The sequence below is a fragment of the Meriones unguiculatus genome, chromosome 12 (assembly GCF_030254825.1).
Source record: "Meriones unguiculatus strain TT.TT164.6M chromosome 12, Bangor_MerUng_6.1, whole genome shotgun sequence".
Taxonomy (NCBI): domain Eukaryota; kingdom Metazoa; phylum Chordata; class Mammalia; order Rodentia; family Muridae; genus Meriones; species Meriones unguiculatus.
In genome coordinates, this window is record NC_083360.1 from 20,374,008 (window position 1) to 20,398,581 (window position 24,574).

At 40.5% G+C, this 24,574-nt stretch overlaps 1 protein-coding gene across 10 annotated transcripts in view; it reads left to right on the forward strand.

Moving 5' to 3' along the window:
• The window catches only part of Ldb2 (LIM domain binding 2), a 325,686-nt gene that overhangs the window by 267,807 nt on the left and 33,305 nt on the right, over positions 1-24,574 (forward strand). For all 10 annotated transcript variants that reach the window (XM_060365363.1, XM_060365361.1, XM_060365364.1 and 7 more), the window contains exons 4-5: positions 815-937; positions 3,411-3,494. In XM_060365363.1, the coding sequence (XP_060221346.1) occupies positions 815-937; positions 3,411-3,494 (207 nt within the window). The remainder of the gene's footprint in view (positions 1-814; positions 938-3,410; positions 3,495-24,574) is intronic.

Here is a 24,574-nt window from a genome sequence, read left to right on the forward strand (position 1 = left end):
TCTTTATCATGTATGTTTTTAGGAATGTGAAAGACTAACCAACCTTTTATGTTATATAAACAAAACTTGTTTGTTATATATAACAAAACACTGTTGATTGTATTAGTATATTTTCTAAACCCTCTAGATTCCATGCACTGAGTTAAGCATTGCCCTTTGGAGTTCCTCTTTGGAAATGAAGGTGTATTTTTTGTTTGTTTTTTATTTTTTATTTTTTTGGGACAGGGTTTCTCTGCATAGCCCTGGCTAATCTGGACTCCCTTTGTAGATCAGAATGGCCTGGAACTCATAGACATCTTCCCGCCTCTCCCTCTCTTTTCCAAGTGCTGGGATTAAAAGCATGCACCACCATGCCCAGCTTTGCAGATGTACCCTTGAATAATGTTGTAAAAACTCACACTTGAGCATGAGTTATCTTATGGAAAACTTTATCCCAAATTAGGGCAACGAAGGAAAGAATAATTGTATGGGAAGGAAAGAATAATTGTATGGCTATGGCACCTACGGGAGGAAGATCATCAATATGAAGAAGGTGGTGAGAGAACCAAACTGTACTACTTGCTTCTGAACTAAAGACCCCAAAAGATGGGTTTTGGACCCCATGTTTCCAGATAAAACATGAGAAGCACATAAAATTTTATTGGCAGTAGAGTGACTGGTACTTGCTGTGAGGAAGCAACTTGGCAGTCATCTAAACTCACAGGGACACTGCCCAGGGACCTCAAAGGACACTATATTGAGTAGTTGATGTGAGTTACAAACCACTACTTGTATGAGCTGCATAGCAAATGAATGTGTTGTTTGTCTCTCCCAGGTATGCACAGAAGGCAGGCTGATCTTGGAGTTCACGTTTGATGACCTCATGAGAATAAAAACGTGGCACTTTACCATTAGACAGTACAGGGAGCTGGTGCCCAGAAGCATACTGGCCATGCACGTAAGTGACATGATTTCTATTTTATCTTCTGTCTTCTTACTCCCACCGCATCTTACTTAGCAATGAAACCAGTTCTGTCCGAACAAAGTCCTGCTATTACCACGCCTTTGACAATCGGTTTTAAGTATTAAGTCTTCATCTCAACCATTTGAATACACATACTCTTTTTTGCATCCTTTGTTTCCAAGTTTGTAAGATGCTTTTTTATATTTTAGCGAGTTCCCTTGATGAATTGTTTATATTTTCTTTGGTTGTACTAACTCACTTTTCTACCTTGGTAGATGAACCTGTTCCCTGTAATGAGAATGGGAACTAAAACAGGAACTGGGAACAGTTTCCAGTTCTGATTAGAACCATCTGACAGGAAGTGCGGCTCCTGTACTCTGGTTCTGTTGATCTTTCTAATTGAGATACTTGACTGGAATGGAGTAGAGGATAGAAAGTTGCAACAGAATCAGGCTTCACAAAATGGCCCTGCAAAATTAAAGAGAATAAAATAATTACAGATACCATTTACAGAATTTACTAAACCAGGACTTTTACTGGAAATCTAATCTTCAGCAGTCACTCAAAGACTGACTTATTATTATTCCTATTTATAAAGTAGGGAAAGAGAAGGCCCAATGTTTTTTAACCCAAATATGGCAAAGCCAAGGTTGTAACCCACTGGATTCTGAGTTCAAAACCCTGTTGCTCAGCCTTCTGACTCCATGCTGTTTCTCTAGACCTTTGCTCTCACCTTCTCCTTTCAATATATTAACCCTGTCTCTGCCCTTTTTGGTGACCCCAGGGCTTCTGCTGTAACACACCAATTTGTACTTCTTCTGATTGGCCATACTTAAAGTCCTTCAGAACTTTCAAAGCCAATTTCTACCTCCTACACCAGAAGTCTGGTGTATCCATTATTTTTTCTCATAATACACTGAAAGGCCTCGTAAGGGTGTGGGTGAGAACTGAGGTCATATACTGAGAGCTCATTTGATTACACTCCTCTTTTTTTTTTTTTTTTTTTGATTGAGGAGCTGTGTTTTTTTTTTAATTTTTCATCAATTACACTTTATTCATTCTGCATCCCCCCATAAGCCCCTCCCTCCTCCCCTCCCAACCCACCATCCCTCCTCCCTCTGCTTGCATGCCACTCCCCAAGTCCACTAATAGGGGAGGTTCTCCTCTCCTTTCTGATCTTAGTCTGTCAGTTCACATCAAAAGTGGCTGCATTGTCCTCCTCTTTATGTGTGACTTTGGACAACCAGTTTGATATCTCTAGACTTCTAGTTCCTCATCTGTACAAAGGTGTGGTTTTGAAGGGTGCCTTGGAGAACTGGCTTGGGAAATAAGAGTTCATGACAACAAAACACTTAGAATGATACTTGGATCATGGTAGGGCTTCTGTGGGTGTTGCTGATCCATTCTCAGCAGTAGCAGCAGTGATGTTATAAAATATCCTTCCATCATTGGTTGCTGTCCAATTACAGTGTGAGCTTCTTGTTGTTAGCATGGGGTAACTTAATGAATCTACATAGGGCCAGATCTTCCCATAAAGGTTCGATGTCCATAAAGACTCAATTTCCACATTGACTTGTAACTGTTACTTGATGGTTAATTTCATCTATATTTTTTTATCTATGAGTAAAAGTATGAGTGGTATTATCACTGAATAAAAAGTACAGACAAGAATAAGGTCTTATCTATACCTGAGGTGGTCTCATGAGTTCAAACATGAAGTGTAATGAAGAGAATCAGCTAAGTAACTCACTTTCAAATACAATGCAGAAATAATATATTTTTGTTGGGGGTCTGGCCAAATATAACATTTGGGGTAATCTGTGGTACTTTATATCCTATGATATTTTGGGAAATGTGATACCTACCCTTCCATCCCATAGGCTAAAACGTATTGAGTACATTGATTTCTAACCACAGTTTAATGGAGACAAAAGTTAAAATTGTCTTTCTCCACATATAAAAGTGGAGACTGTATGTACATATGTAATGGATTTTGGCATGTTATATTATTATATCATATATTTTTATGCTAGCTGAAGGTTTTCAAATGTATCCTGCTCCTGGATGGTAAAAACACTACCTCTATCACAGCAGGGAACAGGCATGGTATTAGCAAGTTCTGAGGCACTGCCTTCTCTGGTTTAAATTACGGTTCTAGCAGCACTCATTATTTTCCCATCTAAAGACACAGGGCCAGCATCCCTCACAGAGAAAGCAACATTCTTTTCCTCTAGATCCAATGCACATCTGAGGCAGTTTGCTTTTCGATTCCTGCAGAATTGATCTCAAAATATCCTTGAGTGCTAGATGCAAGCAAATGTAAATTACATCATTTCCAGCAATCTGTCCCTCCGAGAAAAATCAACAGTGTCAAGAGTGCATCTCAGCAGCAACCACATAGTCTAGCACTTTCCTGAGACCGCTCACAGAAACGAAATATGTCATTTCCTCCCGCTTCACTGTTTAGGCACAAGATCCTCAGGTTCTGGATCAGCTGTCCAAGAATATCACCAGGATGGGTCTAACAAACTTCACCCTCAACTACCTCAGGGTAAGACTCATTAAATGATTCTATCTGCTTATTGAACTTGAGTAAGAACTTTAGTCTTTTGTGTGTATTTGTTTGTTTGTTTTTTAATGTGTCCTAAGCCAAAAAGTTAAAATGAAGCATGCGTCACACTGGGTAACAAGGACGTAATCCTAACGACTCAGGACTTTGAGGCAGGATGTTTCAAGTTCAAGTCTGTGTGGGCTATTATAGAGTAAGCTCAAGGCTGTCCTTGGGAACTTAATGAGATCCTAACTCAAATTAAAACAAAAATCATAGTACAGACCTAGGGATACAGCTCAATGGTAAAGTGTTTTCCTAGTATGTGGGGGACCCTGGATTCAATTCCCAGTGTTAATAATTAATTCATTAAATCAGATAAGTGTGCATAGCATAGATGTATATTCTATTCCATTCTCTTTCTTTGAGTGTGTGTGTGTGTGTGTGTGCGTGTGTGTGTGTTTAGGTACAGGAGAAAAGGAGAAGTTATGATTTAATTAACACAGCTTCATACCTGCACATAGGTAGGGTTGAGTTTGCTCTTACAGTTGTGTGACTCTTGCAGTGAATTACTCAAAAGGGGGCAATTTCTTTACCCATAAATGCTTTGGCAGAATTCAGTCTGTAGTTGTGTAAACTTTTTAATGTGGCATTGTTTGAGTTCACTGCCTCTGTGTGCTCCTCCTGGATTCATCTCCACCTAAGGAAATCAGGGTGTCATTTGGGGCATGTAGCCAGGGCTATGAAGTCTTCTGGAGAAATTTAACTCAGTGCTTTAATGTAGGCATTTTAGGCCTTATAAATTCTCTATACCACATGGAATGGATTTCTCTGACTTGATATAAATTGTTTTTACTTTTAAATATTAAATGCTTTAGACAACATATCTTATAGTATCTTACAATATCTTAGTATATATATATATATAAAATACTAAGTGACTCCATATTTTTTTCTAAAGAAGTTAGAGCAATCATACCAGTTTCGTATAGATTTCCAACAGCCATGTCATTGGTGGCATATCTGGTTTCATTCACAAAACAAGCGTTGTACTCCAGAACCCTGAGAAAGTGGTGGCCACTTTGCCCCTGATACATTATCTCTTTTCTGTGCAGCAATTTGACTCACCAGGGTTTCTTCCCAGCACAGAACTGATGCTTACGCCTTAGCTACCCACCAGTGCACTCAGGGCCTCTTGGTATTGTTTTGCAGCCACTATGTTCTGTGTACAAGCCTTGCACCTGCCTAAATGAAATAGGTTTTGGCCAGGCTCACTCTTCTACGATGATGGAAGTAGTCTTCACACATTTCTAAACATTGAAAATACAAAAAAAAAGCCAGCTCTCTGTCACTAAGGAATTCATCCCTAAGGGTTAGGACTCATAAAGAAAAGCTGCTGTAGAATAGTAAATACCATGATGGAAGGTTCCAGAAAAGAAAAAAAAAAAGATACCTCAGGGAGAAAAATCATTCAGGAAAAGGCTTCATGTGAAAGGTGAGTCATGAATGGAATGAGCAAAGATGAAAACAAGAAAATTGGAGGAAGGGGCAGTGGGTTCCCACTATATGGAAAACAGTATTTTCCCCAGAATATGGAACATATGTAAGTCATCTGAGCACATGGTAGGCTTCATAGTCACCATTCCCAGTGAGGAGTCAGAAGGAGTGGGAGGGTAGGTCCAGTGGGTGTTGTCTGCCCTGGCTGCTAGGCTGAGTTTATTTAATGGTGGCGAAGTTCTGACAGAGTTCTGGTTCTGGGTTGAGAGAAGATTCTCTTCATAGCCAGGAACTTTTAAACGGAATGGACATCGGAAGAGGGAGAAAACAAGGAATAAGACAGGAGTCTATCACAGAGGGCCTCTGAGACTCTACCCAGAAGGGTATCAAAACAGATTCTGAGACTTACAGCAAAACTTTTGGCAGAGCACAGGGAATCTTATGAAAGAAGGGAGAGATATAAAGACCTGCAGGGGACAGGAGCTCCACAAGAAGAGCAACAGAAACAAAAAATCTGGGAACAGGGGTCTTTTCTGAGACTGATAACTCCACACAAAGACCATGCATGGAGATAACCTAGAACCCCTACTCAGATGTAGCCAATGGCAGCTCAGTCTCCAATTGGGTTCCCTAGTAATGGGACCAGGGACTGTCTCTGACATGAACTCAGTGGCTGCCTCTTTGATCACCTCTCCCTGATTGAGAAGCAGCCTTACCAGGCCACAGAGGAAGACAATGCAGCCAGTCCTGATGAGACCTGATAGGCTAGGGTCAGATGGAAGAGGAGGAGGACCTCCCCTTCAGTGGACTTGGAAACGGGCATAGGAGGAGAAGAGGGAAGGAGGGTGGAATGAAAAGGGATGAGGGAGAGAGCTACAACAGAGATACAAAGTGAAAAAAAAAGTAATTAATAAAAATAAATAAATAAATAAATAGAACCTTTTACTTCTTCTGGTCCCTGATGAGAGGTGATGCAGTGGCAAAGGATGGCTATGTGGGGTCTGTACATAGGATCATATGAGTTATGGAAAGGTTAAGTAAGTGAAGTAAGTCCCCAGCTTTACATACCAAATGGCAGAAGTAGAAAGCTGAACTGAGGCAGCCTGCTGGAGCATCCATTGATTCATAGCACAGCACTACCACTTCGAAGGTAGTGATGGACATTGGTACTGATAGTAAGAGCGATGCAGCCAGGCTCTGTAGCACAGAAGCCATCAGAACGTACAGCAAATTGGTCATTCTTTCTTCTTTCCAGGCCTCTCCACAGCATGGCTCAGAGCCCAACACAAAAGTCCTGCCTTTCTCTCCCCATCTAAGTCTCCCAGGCCAGATCCTGCCCTGCCTTCAGGATGCATTCTATTACTTTCTATTAGGCTCTCTCCCCTGGCATTCCTGGAGTCCTTAGTCCATGGGTCCTTGCTGGGTTCTTGGCAGTTCCCATATACAAAGCATCTATTTACTCACTTATCTCTTGTTCCATGGTCAAAGTAATGTGAAGGCTTCTAAGTTCCAAAGAAATGTCACTTGAATGAATACTGAGCAGATGGTTTGTTAAAGGATAGACTTGATTTTGAATGACACACACAAACACACACACACACACACACACACACACACAAAAACCCTGTATGATTAATTGTTAAAGTCAGTGCTAGAATTTCAACATGAAAGCTTGGCAGCAGAAAAGTTGGTTATACAATATTAAAGAAAATAATAAGATTGTCTGGCTCTCCATAATGTGCAAAATTTCCGCTTAAAGCCCGGAACTTTGAATTTCCAGTCTCAGATTTTTGTTCAATAGTATTTCTGTTTGCTCTTTATAAGTACAAAATTTAAGCACTCAATAACATTTCCCACCTTTTATTATTTTGGAAATGTATTCTTTCAACTCTGAAAAAAAAAGAATTTAAGTGAGTAATTATTTTGTCTATTTCCTTCCTTAGTTGCTGTGATAAATATTTTGTGTCTTAAATGTTATGCTTGACACAATGTTAAGACAATAATTATCCCGAATCTTAACCAGGAGATACTGTACTTGCGTGTTCTCTGACTTTAGACCCATCCTCATGCAGAATTTCTGCTCTCATAGATCAGGTTGCATATAACTTCCTTTTTACGAAGATGTCTATTTTAGTTTTAATTTAATTATATATGTATGTGTCTCTGTTGGCCTATATGAAGGTGAGCGTGGGCGCCTCTGGAGGACACAGGTTTCAGAGGCCCCTGAGGCTACAGTTACAGGTGGTTGTGTGGGAAACCGAACAGAGATCCTCTGCAAAAGCAGCAAGTGCTCTTAAGTGATGCGCTCTCTCCAACCCCAACATATGGTTTCTTACTGATTTGGTGAACAGTGGCATCACATTACATATTTGTAATAGCTTCGGATACTCCAGTGTGGCATAGGGACACTGTTTATTTAATTATTCCTCTGACCTGGAAGGTGATGTTCTTCCCAAGTTGCTGCCATCATTAAAGTCTTGCTTCCGGTCTCCTTAAGACATGCTACTCTTGACTGTGTTTCCTGATAGAGGATTTACCTCTTCCTTATTTCTCTGTATGGTCTTGAGCACGCTGCTTAAGTTCCCTGAACCTCACTTTCCTCACCGTAGAATTAGAGGTGAGACATCTCACAAGAGTGCCATGAAGACTGGTGAATGTTCCTTCATAACAACTCCATACACAGAGGAGCCAGATAAGTACCAGTCACATTCTGTATGGTAGATCGGAGCCCAACTCCACTGCTGTGGCTGATTGTGTTGTGAGATTGATTGAGTGCCTTAACTCTCAGAGCCCTGTCCTCTGCATGTGTCAATGCTTCTGTCCATTATGAGTCACAGCATCTGTGTCACGGGTGACAGCTACAGTGACAAAGCATGTGGAGAGTATGTTTCAAACTCTGAATTACTACTCCAGGAAGCCAAGAAAGCTCCATTGCAGTTTTTGTCCTGTCATGGCTTTGAATTCTCTTCTGGGATTCTGAAACCATATGGAACATCAGAGGAGGAGGAGGAATATGGAAAATTGGAGAGATGGAGAAGGGAGTGAAGAACGGATGTGGGGTAAAGGAGAGAGCTGAAGACAAGTGTCATTTATTTGGCTCCTCCCATTAGGTCTGATGTAAAGTATCTCCTATAGGCTCAGTTGGTTTCCAACTGGGGCACTCGTTTTCAAGGTTGTGTAAGCACTGGGAGGCTTGCTGAAGGAAGTGAGTCACTTGGGGAAGGCATTGAGGTTCGTCATTCCCCACTTCTTGTTTGCACTCCATACTCAGAGTCAATGTGACTAGTCACTTCCACTCCTTCCATGCCCCCTCCTCCTCCAGGCTGAACTATGCTCCTTCACATGGAAGCCAAAATGAACACTTAGTCAGAGCATTGAGAAAAGTAACCAATACGCCTTCTGAATACAGTTATTATTGCAAATGTGCAGTCATTGTTTTGGGAGATGTTCAATGTTATCTACAGGCTTTATTCTATTGTTACTTTTTAAATAAGCTTACGTGTTCAAATGAGTGATAGCAAGTGGGAGTGGGCATTGAAGCCTGTGAGTTTCAGAGTCATGTGGTTTTGGTTGTTTCGTTTTGATCCTGTACCTTTAATTTCCCATACAAATGAAGAATGTTACTCCTGTTGTTGTCAAGCCTTAAAGAACACTGCTCCCTGCAAGTCATCTCCATTGACAGCAAAGGGAGTACAGCCTGATGCCTAGAAGTATTGGACAATTAACTTTGGAAATAACCCCCAACAGGAGGACATGTAGTAGCCTCCAGGAGACTGAGTGTGGCTCAAGTCAGCACTGGAATCCTGCTGAGGTTTTTCTTGCTTCTCATTTCTATAAGACTGTGACTGCTGGCCAAATATTTCCCTTGATCCTATAAGAGGAGGCGGAATTTCTACCTAAATGCCACAGCAAGCCCGAGGATAGGGCAGGTACTCCACAGAGGGACTAAGGTGGACTGGTGTGCAGGCTGCCCTTTTTCTTGCTTCCTGCATTCAGACAGAGCATCAGAAAAGCCTTAACATTCTGGGGTGGAATTTCCCACCCAGGCAAATCTCCCATGCCTTCTGCAGTGTCTGGCATATTATAGATCCCCAGAGGACTAAAGCGTGTTATTTGGAATTTGATCCATAGGTCATGGCAGGCTTGCAGCTATTTGTTATGGAGTTAGGCTATGTCCAGAAAATGAGAACTTTAAAACTACCATAACAACTTGGCATTTCTGATACAAACAAATGTGTGACCCTGGCACTCATCCTATTGATTGAATTATACATCCATTCAAGGGTTATCATACTTATATGATGAGTGGCTGTTGGTCAAAGAGTAGAAAATGATGTGCCATAGGAGACTGGAAAGCACTGGCATAACATGCATGGGCTGAATTAGGTTCAGAGCTTCACTCTGACTTCCTCAAGGACTGTCTGTGATTCTGCTAATTACTGAGGAACCTATATAGGCTCCCTAAAAAACCCGGAAATTGATATCATTCCCATTTTAAAGTTACAAATTCAACAGAACAAACAGGGCCATAGCACCTTCTAGAATTTAGAGCTACAAAGCTCTGCTCCACTCTTCTGTAAGCAAGGAGACTCAGACCCCAGAGCCAACCCTGGACAAAGAGTTTGAAAGCCTGATGACCTAGCCCCCCAGCCTGCCTGATCTCTTCCCTATCTTCCTCATCTCCCTCCTCCTCCTCCTCTTTTTCTTCCTTCTCCTCCTTCTCCTCTTTCCTCTCTTCTTTCTCCTCCTTCACTCCCTTCTCTCCCTGCCTCTTTTTTCATCTCACCCTCCCCTCCCTTTCTATACTTCCTTCCTTCTTTTCCTTTTCTTCTTTCCCTCCCCACTTCTACTACTACCCCTGATGCTTCCCCCTTCCCTACCCCTTCTGCTCTTCAGAAATAAAGCCCCATCGGAGAGAAGGAAGATGAGACTCTTCAGAGACATGGGAATGCTTCACACAGAGAATGATTAAAACCTGGAGCACCCAAAGGCCACTTTTAATTGCATTTAGAGATAGAAAAGTAGTACACAGGATGACACGGCAAGGAAGTACATGCAATTAACTCTGAGGGTGAAATAATCATAACTTACATACATCATAGCATCCAGCAAGCAATGATCTTCAAAGTCAGGCTGGAGGGAACAGCCATTAAAGCACCTTATATATAAGTACATACCATACACAAACAATATAACAATAGATGCCCTAAATTATGACATTTATCCAATCAGTGAAACAAAAACAGCATGTTAGCTGAGTAATCTTAACTGAAAACAATTTCAGAGCCATTTGTGATTGGCCTTAAAAGTACAAATGGGGCTTGGATTAAAGAAAGCAATTTCCCAGCCTCAGACACAGAAAAAGAGGAGAAAATTGTTGTTAAACAAGACTCTGGAAATCAAGGCACATGGCAAGGTGGGAAATTGCCAGTTAGTCTAAGGAGAGGTCGGGGGTTGTAACTTTAAGTGCATGATGGCACCCTGAGTTGACTCTTTCATAAAATACCCTTATCTGAGGAAAGGGGAAATATGTGCAAAGAAAATGGGAGAGGAAGGGGACAAAGGGGAAAGAGTTTGAGCTGTTTAAATTAAAGCTGAGGAAAGAAACAGGGGTTTAAGAGGAGCCTCAGCTCACAGGTTACCCAGGCTCAAGGTCTCTCTCTGTTTAACTTCAGGATACATTTCCATTTTCTGGGCACCATCTTCCTGTCCCTCTGGCACTCCAACTCTTCCAAAAACATAACTGTTAGGATTCAGTAGCCTTGTCCTCTACTGGTAGTAGAGTTGTCAGGACAGCAAACTAATAAGTCATGTGTGAAAGAAACACAAGTAAGACTAAAACCTCTGCTCTTTATCTGGGTAGTAAGTTTGGGAATGGCTGTGAATTTAGTGTAAAAAAAAAAAAAGTAAAATTTGGAACCATCCACAACTCAACAGTGAAGAAAAAGAAGGGTGTGCTACAGACTAGTGTCACTGTGCTGAGCCCTCATGTCAGAAAGAGACAGACATAGTTTGCTTTATTCATTAGCCTTGGGGTGGGGGCTAATCTCTGTGGTACCCTTTTAAGGAGAAAATAAGTTCTGAACAGGACTTGGCACTCATCTAGAGTCATGTGGACAATTAACTACAAGCTGCATTGGAATCCCATGTTAATTATCATTCCATCACTCTATCAGACAGCAAACATCTTACTCTGAGCACTGCTGGATTGAAGGCTTGGGTGAGCCCAGTGGTTTCCTCTAATACACTCAGTGTTTTATTTTGCCAGCTGTCAGTAGATTCAATGAAGGACACTAAAAACTGCCCAGAGAACAAAGCATGATGAGGTCAGAACCAGGACTGAATTCAGCCCAACATGCCTCAAATCCCTGTTTATCTCTGACTTCCCATGATCCCAGCTTTGAGGTCTTCTGTCATCATTCAGACAGTTGAGCCTACTAGGGCTTGGACAGGTATTCTTAAAAAAAAGAAAGAAAGAAAAAAAAGAATCTAAATCAAATTATTCCTGAGGGAGACCTTAAAACCATCTCCCTAAAGCCTTCTGGTAATACCATATTGCACTCACACACAATTAGAGAGGCTGGCAAGGCCACATGGATTCTAACCTCTCACACTTTCCTTACTGAAATCTGCAGTACTCCCAAACTCACATTTCTGCTACTCTCTCAATTTTCATTTGAAGCTGAAATATCCCACCCATGCTCACGTGAGGTTCGTAGCTGCAGTGATGTTCTGGGAGGTAAAGCCTTGCTAGAAGAAGTAGGTCACTAGAGCAAGCCTTAAAGTTTTACGTCCTGTGCCCATGTCCTGTGCATCCTCTGCTTTCTGACTGCATATGTGTGGCCAGCTACCCCATACCCCTATGCCAAGCCTTCCTCTGCAGTACATACTATGTCTCTTCATAAACTGTGAGGCAAAATAGACCCTTCATCCTTGAAGTTGCATCTGTTCGGGTATTTGGTCGCAGCAATGAGAAAAGTAAATAATACATTACGCCAAGCTCCTCCTCAAGGCAGGCCCTCTGTGCTCTAGCTGCCTGCTTCACTAGCAGAACCTTGGACTTGTTTGTCTCTCTGTGTTTCCTAATAATCTCTTACTCCAAAGCAGGTTGACCAGGTTGAATGACAGTTGAAGAAACTAAAGATAAAGAAAGGAAGCCAAGCAAGCCTGAAGGGCGACAATGAGTAGGTGCCAGAATGGTGTTTGGCCCTGCGTCTTGCTGCCACCCCATAAGCAGCATCCAGTTTGCCACTGTAAATGGTTCATGAATAGGGATGTTAAAGCCAGCTCTCCAGACTTGGACTGCACAGACCCAACAGAGGCAGATTTTAGCCTGAGGTCTTAATAAAGTGTTATTTCCTTTTTCTCCCAACTTTGCCTTTGGATTCTTTCTGTGTCTTACCTACAGAAATCAGAGAAATTTCTGTCTTACATACAGAAATCTGTGGCCAACTCCCATATTGCTGAACAATCTTGTGATGAGTGAAAAGTAAAGATAGAAAAATAAAAGTCTTCCCAAGGTTGATAAACAGAATTTACAAACATGCAAAATGGCAGAGACTAGGTCACACTTCTGAGCTTCACACCTTTGGGCATCTCTTGGTGACCTGAAAAGTTGGGAAGTAAAATATTTGCTTTGGAAACAATGCTGATCAGCAGCCAGACATGGGAAGTGGTCATTTTCCTCAACACTAACTATGCTGTGTCTATTAGCTCTAACTTGTGAAGAAAAGCAGAAACGCTTCCTATCCTGTAAAGTGGCAAGGAAGAGGATGGATGCCATTGACCTCTCAAGGCTACAGAATAAACAACGGTACACACAAAACATGCTCGGAAAGCCTGTGATCCTCCAGCATCAAGCCTCTCTCCCTCACTGCCTCAACTCTGTTGCCCAAACTGTTGCTGTCTTACCACAAATCAGTGAGCTTTGAACAAAAGTCCAAGCAAATCCACTGCTATTCCATTCAAGCTGCTCACTATTCAAAACATGTGACCTGTGTTGATTCATGCAGGTCAGCATCCCCATTATCCCAGCTCTCTCTCTCTCTCTCTGAGTCCTCGCTCTCTCCACATCTACAGACTATGTAGCTTGAGGTGACAGGAAACAATCAAAGTGACAGCCAGCATGCTTGTCACTATCACTTTTTAAACTAATTTGCACAGACGAAAATAATATTGAACTGAATTGATGAAATTGCTATTTTTACAGGTCAAAAACATTAACTATTGGTTACTTCATTTGGTTTACACTAATATTTCAGGGAGAAGTATAACAGCCAGATAGAAAACACCAGGCTTCATGATTTCCCACTGCCCATCACTGTCACCCAACTCCTATTCAATGTCACAATGGGAAATGTAACAGCCATTTACCAAATGACAACTCTGTGCCAAGTATTGCCAATCATATAACTGTCTCCTTATGATTAAAAAAAAAAAAACAAAGATGTAATGATGCATATTTTAGCAGATCATTTCTTCATATAGCACAACATTTAAAATATACCAAAGCCCTATGCTCCTTACCTATTCCTTCTCTAGAGACAACCACAAGTGTCTTGTGTGTGTGTGTGTGTGTGTGTGTGTGTGTGTGTGTGTGTGTTTCTCCCTTTAGGCATAATCTGTGTGTCTTCCATCATGTAATGCTTTAAATATGCACACACACACATAAAAACACACACACAAACTCATCCACAGTGGAACAGACTATGCCTGCAGTGTCGGGCTATTTTTACATCCTGGGAAAGGATGTTACTCTGGCACTGTATAATAATGCATGGTGTCCCTATTTGACTGATGGACACTCAGTTTTTTAACCACTTTCTATTGTTAACAATGATGTACAAATAGCCTTTAATATTAGATTTTTGCACATGGACAAATAAAAGCACTAAATTTGTTGGAGAAAATCCAGGGAGTCGGTTTGCCAGATAGAAGTTTTTACATTGTAATTTTGATAGATGTTGTCAAGTTGTTCAGTATAGTGGGTATACCCACTTTCTACTCTGCCAGTGGCATATGAAAATGCTTATTTGAGTCCAGGGGGTGGCTCGGCAGGTAATGGCTCCTACCATTGGTAACCCAAATTTGATCCCTACAACCAACACAAAAGTAGGAGAGAACCAACTCCACATAAGTTGTCTTCTGAGCTCCACATGTGTACCTTGTCAGGTATGTCCTACACATGTTATATACGCAGAATACATACACGTGAAATAAGTTTTAAAAAATGTAATTACAAATTTTCCACACTCTTCAAGAGTTACTGATATTTTTGATGAAGTCTAATATTAGAGGCAATCTCATTTTCATTTTAATACTCATTTCTCTTACTACAACAGAAATTAACCACCCTCTAATATGCTTAATTTGTGGGGTTACGGAATGGCGCGGCATTAAGGGTATAGACTCTTCCAAGGGCTCTCAGTTCAGTTCTCAGCATCCACATCAGGTAGTTCAAGTCCTTTGAAACTCGAGCTCCAGAGGATCCAACAGCTTCTCCCGGTCTCCATCAGCCATCCCACATGTGTACCACATACATATTCACAGCCACACGAACATGCATAAAACTCTCTCAAAACTGAACCATTTCTCTTTTCTTTCACGTGAATTCGTATGTCCGCTAGCCATTTTTCTGTTGAGATCCTGTTCTTTCTCATACCTGTACATGAGAAGCTTTTGCTCTATCCCTGGGCTATACCTTCTGGTTCCATTATACAAGTACATGTAAATAGGGGTTATATCTTACATGAGTGATGTTGTAATATAATTAATAGTACAAATTTAAAGTTTTACAGTCCCATTTGCTTTATCCATTGAAGTAAATGCACACACACTCTAGGTATACTACCATATCCTATTATATATAATGTTGTTTATTATGTATGTGTGAAACAGCATTTCCCCATGTCTTCTGTTGTAAGTAGCAATAGCCCTCTTTGAGGTAATGATAAAACAGACTGCCATTTTGTTTGTTCGAAGACCTCTTTCTAAACTGAGGAACTGTTTTTGTTGTTGTTTGTCTGTTTTTTTGATTGGTTGAGTTTTTGTTGTTTTGTTTTGTTTTGTTTTATGCTAGTAATCAGTCTTCCAGGAATGGGAAGGATTAGGAAGTGTGAAAAATCTCTTTAGCTCCCTCAGTTATCCACACACAGCTTATTGTTCTCGTGGATTTGAACTGTTGCTTTTAGCATATTCTAAATCACACTGAGCATTTTTAGTCCATTTCCGGACTTCAGTATCTAATGTGTTGGTTTGGCTTTCCGTTCTTAATTTGACACTGCATTTCTAAGAGTATTGTCACTTTATCATGTTTTGTATCTAGTAGCCTATAATTTTATCCTTTTTTTTAGAATTCCTAAGAAATGTTTCTTTTTCATCTCAACTAGAATTTTCAAAATATTTTAATGATGTTTTGTTTTATGTTGACCTACTTGAGCATTTCAGCTAAATTATTATATCATTGACAAGTGATGATTTTTTTTAATCTTTTCCAGTCTTGTTTTTTTTTTTTTTTCCCTCTGTCTTTGGTCTAGTTATATTGGCTAACACCATTAAAAAGAGCTAAATGACAGCCAGTGTAATTAACATACTCACTCAGTGTCTGGCTTTAATGGGAATGCTCTGGTCTTTTCATTAGCAGGACGTGCTATGATGTGAGATAGACACATTTCTCATATTCAGGTAATTTCTTGCTTTACTCTACTAAGAGCTATTTGAAATTTTTTTAATAGCATTAAATTCTATCAGATGTATTTCTAATATCTAAGGAGATGTCATTTTTCTGTTATTAGTAATAATTATAATAGCAAGCAATGCTTATTTGATAGATTTTCATTTCTTTGTACCCATCAACTCATTTAGTCATTGTCTAACCTTGAATTATCTATTATTACCATGATTACTGCACCTTAAGACACTTTTATTCATGGAAGTTAAGAAACTTGGACAAGATCATACAACATGGGCTATTTTCCTACTATTAAACACGAGCCAACATTTTATCTTGCTTTCTTAATAAATCCACATTCCATTCTGGAGCAAATCTTGCTTGTTCAGTGTGTATCTGCCTGTTAACTGCACACATTTACTGTTAAATAATGCTAGTATTTACCATTTCCTTATCAGTGTTCAAAGGAAAATTTTAAAGTCATTTTCATATTTCTTTTCTTGTATTGATGTATTCTTGTTCTTGAATATTCATGGTATTCTTATGAATATTCATGAACATTTTAGAAACATTTCTTCCATTTTCCAGAAAAACTTTGAAAGCCATTGAAGCTATACACTTTGAAGAGCATTTGTGACTCCCTTTCATATTACATATATCTAATCCTATGAAACTGTCTGATCCTGGGACTTTTGAAGGAAAGAATGGTAAATTCTTTTTCAGACTATGCCTTCAATATACTTTAACGTGAATAGGAATTTTCTACTCAAAATAAATAAAACTCTTAATGTTAAAAAGTGTATCATGAGGACTGGAGAGATAGCTCAGTGGTTAAGAGCACTATTTGCTCTTCCAGAGGTCCTGAGTTCAATTCCCAGCAACCACATGGTGGCTCACAACCATCTATAATGTGATCTTATGCTCTCTTCTGGCATGCAAGTGTATAGAGCACCCATACACATAAAATAAATAAATATTAAAAAAAGTGTATCATACCATTTGCAGTGAAGCATTCAGGGAAGCAGAGGCAGGCAGATCTCTGTGAGTTCGAGGCCAGCCTGCTCAAGCCCAGGACAGCCAAGGCTCCACAGAGAAACCCTGTGTTGGAGGGAAAAATGTGTCATAAGCAATAGAAAGCTTTGGAGGGATGACCACTCATTAAGATGCATCTGACATATTTGGAGACAGAAAGGCTAATTTACTCTGGTGATGAAATTTGCAAGGACTGTGAAAGAGGAGGAGATGTGAACCCTGTTCCTGGTATTTCCTGCTTGTAGAGCAGATTGGATTTTGGAGGCCTTTGCTAAGTGAGGATAAAAAGAAATTTAATTCGTGGATATGGGGGGGGTAATGGAATGCATGGTACAACAGGGGACATGGCTCTTCTGTTTATTATTTAGCTTGTTGGATTTGAGGATATTTTTGACATCCATAGTTGTTTATCAAAGGTGACCCAATAAAGGCTTGTGAACCATTTGAACATCTGGCAATTAAAGCCATAGAGGTCACTAGGGAATCAAGGCCAGGAACAAATAAGTAAGGGGTTGTTGAGTATTGGCTCAGGCACATCACCAGAGTGGCTTCAGAGTGGCATCACTATTCTAATTTTCTCCCTATTGAGAATCCCTGGAGCCAGGGTTATGTGGCTCTATTCTAGGGATCCTTAAACACTAGGGTTCCTAGCCACTAAAATGGCAGCCCACTTTGGGTTTCCAAGGGCTCCGTAACATCCCTGATAAAAGAGATATTTGGTATCCAGATATCTGGGTAGATGGGTTAAGATGGTTTTAATAGTGCTGTGGTTTGTAATTTGTACCATAAAACCTAATAGACTCCTCAATCATAATGTTTATATTTTTAGCACAAAAGAAAAATTTCTAAGGTCTGGAGACAGCTAGAGACCAGTACCTGGAGTCCTGATGGAGGGTGGTCAGCTGATGAAAAAATTGCAATTGTAGTAAGGTATTGTCACAGGTTTAACATAGTTTTCTATAATGATTTCTGGGTGTGATAATACTAGTGAACGCTATGGCTGGTGGAAAACCTAGTTAGTACAGATCATTTTAGTTTTCCTATAGAATTCCACAAAACTCTAGAATACATCTTTGCCAAAAGTTAAGTGCAAGTAATGTCCTTAGAAAACTTTTCTTCTTAAAAATGTTGGGTTGATTCACTTCACCATGTAAGTTGGTACAAGAGTGACTCCTTAAATAAAAGTAGTGGTAATTGCATCTCCCCATTGTTCTGCTTACATGTAGCTGATTCAACTTTTAACTACAAATGTTGAGTTCGGTTTTCTCTTATTAGAAGTCTTTCACCCTTCTCAAAACCATTATTTCCTTGTTAATTTTCCAGTGGCTTTAGGCAATTTCTCGCTGTGGCAATGGCTATGTGAATAAAGAGTCTTTATTTTTCATGGGGTTATGAGGAGATAAGATGCTTTTGATATACTTTAAGAGCTGATTATGAGATGAAGCCCAAGTAATAGTCATTAACTTTGGTAATACACAAAACAATCTTGTCGTGATCCCCCACCAGCCAGTACATGGGCGTTGTAAAAACAAAGGTCTGTTGCCTGAGTTCAACAGGCTTAAAAGTAATGTAGTGAGGTGAATAACTAAATGCTTACTGTGTGGTAAGCATTCATTCATTCATTCATTCATTCTCATTATCAGCACTCAAAGACTGTAGACTGAAAACCAGGTGCGGTGCTAGATGTTAGATGTACAGTGATGGATGAGAAAAATCATGTTCGTGCTCTCATGTATTTGTGGCCAGATAGAGAGAGGTGTCATGTAATCTCACCAAAATGTGTATGTGAGTTCAGGCTCAGAAAAGAAACAGTTCTGTGAGTACTATAAGAAATGAAAACTAGCCTTCAGTAAAGGAGAGAGCTCAGAAGGCATCCACAGAAAGATGCTACCATAAGCTGAGATCCTAGGTTTAATTGGTAGTTTTTTTGTTGTTGTTGTTGTTGTTTTGTTTTGTTTTGTTTTGTTTTTTGCTTTTGGTTCTTGAGATAAGGTTTCTCTCTATATCCCTGGCCAGCTGTCCTGGAGCTCATTCTGTAGACCAAGATGCCTTTGAACTCATAGAGATCCACCTGCCTCCATCTCCCAAATGCTAGGATTAAAGGCTTGCACCACCACCGCCCAGCAGAAAGAGAATATGCAAAGAATGTGCAAAGACCCAGAAATACAAAACAGTGCCTTATATGCTAAAGGCATGAACTAGTTTATTGAGTGTATATGAGCATGTGTTTGCATGTGTACATATACATATGCAATGGACTTAAGGTACAAAATCTTAGAAGACACATTTATAAATTCCAGTTGAGCATTAATGAGCCAGCTATACCTACTATTTCTATGCTACAGAATTCCTCATCACTTAGGAATGTTAGCAGATGACATGCCAGACATGGCCTTTATTTTTGCCACTTGAAGAAATGTTTCTCTTAACTTTGCTGAAAATCAGAATCATGAGGCAGGTATGTGAGAGGTGAAATGATCAGACCACACTCAACCCGATGAGATCAGAATCTCTATGGGGCCAGACCTAAGTGTTGTGCTGTGTTGCTGTTGTTTTGTTGGTTTTGTTTTGTTTTTCATTCCCAGGTAACACATAATAAATTGACCAGACAGTATGGAGATTGCCCATATTTACGCACCTACACATCTCCTAAATAATATCTGTTTGTCACAGTCAGTGAAGCCACAGTGACACATCATACTCATTCTAGACCCTGGTTTACAATAGGGTTCACTCCTGAGTACTTTCAATAAGCCTTGGTCAGTGTACGATGGTCTGAATCCACCGTTACAGTAGGATGTGGAGCACTCTCACCACCTGAAACATCTTCAGCTCCCCCCATACATCCTTCATTCCCTACAGTTCCTGACTGGAGGGAAGAAGGTTACTCCTAATTAGTTGAGATGTTGAATACAAAGAATGAGATAAAGCTTGGTCATTTTTTAGTGTGTTAGTTTTAGAATACATTTTTTTCAATAAGATTATGATTGAGAACATTAAAAGCTGGAAAACTCTCAATGAGTTAAAATTCAAAGAAGTTGGAATACTAGACCATGCTGTCCTAGTTAAGTCTAATTGACTACTTGGCACATCCCAGAGCAACTTGAGAGGAAAACATGATTGAGGAACTGCCTAAACATTGGCTATGTGCATGTCTATATGGGATGCACTTAGCCAATTATTATTAATTGATGTAGATAGTACCATTCTGGGCAGGCAGTCTTGGGCTATATAAAATAGCCAACTATATATGGGACTGAGAGTGAACCAGAAAACAGTATTTCTTCATGGTTTGTGCCTTAAGTTCCTGCTTGAGTTTCTATTCTGACTTCTGTGAGAGATGGACTTTGACCTGGAAGTAGAAGCCAGAAAGAAAAATGAAAAAGAAAAGAAAGAAAAATCTTTCCTCCTGTACTTGCTTTCGGTCCAAATGTTTTATCACGGCAACAACAACAACAACAAAATCAAACTAGAGCAATGGCATTCTTAATGCTCTGAGCACAGTCCTAGGAAACCATCATCTCAAATGCATTGATTAACCCATCAGCATATCCCACGAGTATTCACATTTACCAAACCCTGCTACTCACCAAGCACAAATAATAGCAAACATTCTCCATCACTAGCTACAGGAACTGGAGCAGATAAAACTATAATGTAATCTCAGTGAACAATGGCCAACTCAAATGGAAGATTTCTGTTTCAGCGATCTAACCTAGCGACCAGAAAGACAGTCTATAAACAGTAAGGGATTGCTTCCACATGTATGCTAAATGAAAGTGGCTGGCTCTTTGATCACCTCCCTCTGAGGGGGAAGCAGCCTTAACAGGCCTCAGAGAAAGACAATGCAGCCAGTCCTGATGAGACCTGATAGGCTAGGGTCAGAGGGAAGAGGAGGAGGACCTCCCCTATCAGTGGACTTGGGGAGGGGAATACATGGGAGGAGATGAAGGAGGGTGGGATTTGGAAGGGATGAGGGTGGGGGCTACAGCTGGGATACAAAGTGAATCAAATGTAATTAATAAAAAATAAATGAGTTTTTTTTAAAAGGAATAAATGATTGAGTGAATGAGTGAATGAGTGAACAAAACATATGTGACTTAAAAAATAATAACAGAAATATTTAGGTAGGTTCCCTAGTATACCTGAGATTTTTGGAGCTATTATAAAAATCTGTGGTTAACAAATGCCTACTCTTCATTCTTTTTGCCACTTTCTTTTCTTCATTGTTGTATAAATCCTATGTTTTAACCCTTTCATTCAATCAGGAGTAGAAGCATGGACAAAATGATGTGCAATCTGCAGTGTCATTTCCTGCAGGCTTATGCCTGTTTATACTCCTGAAGTTCAGAGGAATTCCCATCTCACCATTCTTATCAGTATTTGGATATTTTTTAATTACTCTTAGTAATATCAGAATCATTTTATTATTGTTTTCCTTCATACTACAGTGTTTCATTCTCCATAATGCCCTCATATGACTTACCAATGTAACAAAGGTAAAATCTCTTAGAAAATAGAATCATGACTAGAATTATGAAACAGACCTTGTTTCCCCTTGGGAGTTCATTTGCTCGTTTATTAAAAAAACAGTACCACATTAGGTGCTGGAGATAAAGAGATGAATGAGATATGTTCGTTACTATCTAAGAACTCATGGTATTGAGGAGAAGCATGACATTCAGAATAATTAAGAGAGAATAATGACTGTACTGGTGATTGGTTGGTAGTAGAGGAGGAAACTACAGAGGGAAGTTAATTCTATAAAGTAGATTTCTTTAGAGAGGACTATCCCAACAGGATTCAAGATAAGTGAGGACAATTCAGGAAAAATGGATGCAGTTTCCTAAAAGACCCATTATTGTCCAATACAGGTGAAAAGGGTAAAATTTGGGCACTTTATCTAACTTGCTTAGAAAATCCACTGAGACCAGAAAGGGTTTGAACTGAGGACTTCTCTCCAAAACCGGCACATACATGTGGAAGTCTACCTCCATTGTCCAAAAAACCTTGAGTGTCAGCTAGAATAAAATATGTTCAACAAAACATGCTTGAAATGGATGACTTCTCAGTACAACTCAGACACCTTTTGGATTTTTTGTTGATTTAAACCCTCCAGGTGCCAAGGACAGAAAACTGTCCATCACTGAGTCCTTGGGGTCCGAACCTGGAAATATTGCAGGGTTACCATGCTCTGGCTGAGTGTAATTTAGAAAAGCATAGTTGCCGCATGGAACAGATAGATGATAGATAAAGGTGGAAGCAGAGAGATAGATCAGGAGATGCCTTCAACCATCTAGACCAGCACTTCTCAACTTGCTAGTTGCAACTCATTCGGGGGTGGGGGAGAAGGGGGAACTCAAACAGCCCTTTCATAGGAATCACCTCAGACCATCTGCATATCAGATATTTACATTATGAGCCATAACAGTATCAAAATTACAGTTACGAAGTAGCAACGAAAATAATTTTATGGTTGCGGTTCACCACAACATGAGCAACTGTATTAAGGGATCGTAGCATCAGGAAGGTTGGGAACCACTGGTCTAGACAAGCTGGTGGAGTGTGCCCCCAGGTACGCACAATAGAGAAAGTTGTCCCGAATCCGATGAAAACATGGACTTACAGTACTTGCTAGCAGACTGGACATGATATTTGAAAACAGAGGAGTCTCTTCGTATGTTCCCATCCTCTCCTCACACTTGCAAGCAGAGCAAGAGGAGACAGTGGGGTAACTACTTATGACCTCTGCTGTCACTTTCCTCTCAACACTAAAACCCTGAGCTGCTCTAGAGCCTACACACTGGGCATTCTTGAAATGACCCAATGGTCCCAAAATGCTCTTTTAAAAAGAACAATGTCTTTTTTGGCTTCGTGACAGCGAGCGAACACTCTGAGCAGGCGAGTGGCATATATCAATTTCCTGCACGGGTTCTAGGTCCCACGTGAGTAAAGCTGGCTTCAGAAATGACAAAGACCTTGATATTCTCATATGTCTTCATCAGCTAAAGTGCCACACTTCAGTTTTCTCATTCGCTTAGGCTCTCACTCGATGCCCTTGCTTTTCTAGAAATCCTATTCCTTGTCCTTAATCTCTCCGCATCTCTTCCCCGCCGCTGGCATGCTATGCTGTTTCTTTGTGAAATGCGCGCTGGCCTGTAATCCATCAGCAGACTGGAGAGTGTTGTGCTTTGTTGAAAACTAAATAGCGAGTGACTATCATATATCCCACAAGGCTTGTGGCTAGTAGTGAAGGGGTAGGGATATCACTCGGTAGCCAGGATCCACTTTCAGGCTTCTCTGACATTCAGTTCCTGAAGGAATTCAGTACAGAAGCTGCTTTAAAAAAACGTTACCCACCTCACAGAGGTTCTCTACCCTGTCCACTCTATGCAGACTGTGAGCCAACACTTCAAAGTGCAGACAGATTGGAAACCTAATTCCTCCTTCGAAGAACTGACAGTCTCCTAGAAGAGAGATAATAAGCAGATCATCACACTTCAACTTCAGGATCCCATGGAGAGGGTGTGGAAAACTTGTAGCACACTCGTGAAGTGGCATAAGACACGGGGGAGGGAAAGAGCATGCCAGAGGAGGTGCGTCAGGGATCAGAGACAGGGACAAAGCTTACAATCAGAATACATAGAGGAAGACAGGCTTGTCAGAGGCAGAGAATCAACAATGGGAGACGGACCTCAGAGGACTGCCACAGATAGACACTTGCTTCCCAGGCCACCTGGGTAATGGTTGTGTTTCTGCCACAGATAGACACTTGCTTCCCAGGCCACCTGGGTAATGGTTGTGTTTTGCTTCCTGGGTGATGCTGCAGTCTCCATGACCTAAGGAAGCATGACAGTTCTAAATGACTCTAAAAGTGTTAATCTTATTTAAGGAATTTAAAAATAGAGCTTTGTAGACACAGGAAAGCATTCTAAACCCTTTAGAAAGAATAATTAATCTCTACTTCACATCCCATTGGGGCTAAGAATTATTGTCAGCTTGTACAACGGGTAGAAAAATTGAGGCGCAAGAGAAGAAGATGACCTGAGTAGCAATAATGAGTAGGAACCAGAATTGGACTTGGGGCTTCATCTTCTTGCTGCCTCTCAAATCAGTATTCAGTTAGACATTGTAAAGGGTTCATAAATAGGGATGTGAATTCCAAGTCACCAGGGTCAGTTGCCAAAGCATCAAGAGGTAGGCATTCGCTCTAGGTTTGTGTGCACCCTAAAAAGGAAGAGGCTATAAGATGCCCAGACTGACATTAAGGAGATGTCTGGCTGGAGCTATGTAACTGGGGGTCATTGAGACAAAAATAGGCACTGGGGCTTGATTTCAGTGGTAGCACCTGTTAGATCAGGATTGATCAAAGCAATATGGAAATAAAAGGAAGAGGAGACTAACTTCCCCCAGAGCGGGTTGTCCTTTAATCAGAGCAATGAAGGGCAGCAATCTCTCCAAGGGAGTGGAGAGAGTGGAGACTGTGTGTCAAGGTATGGGGAAAGGGGAGGGCATTTATAGGGTAGAGAAAAGAAACTTTAGGAAAGGAAGGCTCCATCTGAAGGTCTGTTCCCCTGCACTCTCAACTTTGTAAATATCAACAAAAGTTGGCATATAGATCTTGTCAGGTGCTACCTAGCTCCTAACTGCCCGCAAAGCATGTTATCAGTGTTTCAACTTACCTGTGTGGAGTAATCAGCTCACTGTGGTTCAGGGGCAATTATCCCCTTACTGTTAACTAATCTCTACTTTCAAAAGGGCTGTGATGGCAGTTTTCCACACATTGAGGAATTAAATCAATTAGAATTTTACTGTATAAATATCAGGATGCAAAATTGGTGTGTTAGGAGGGCCAAGCTCTCTCTCTCTCTCTCTCTCTCTCTCT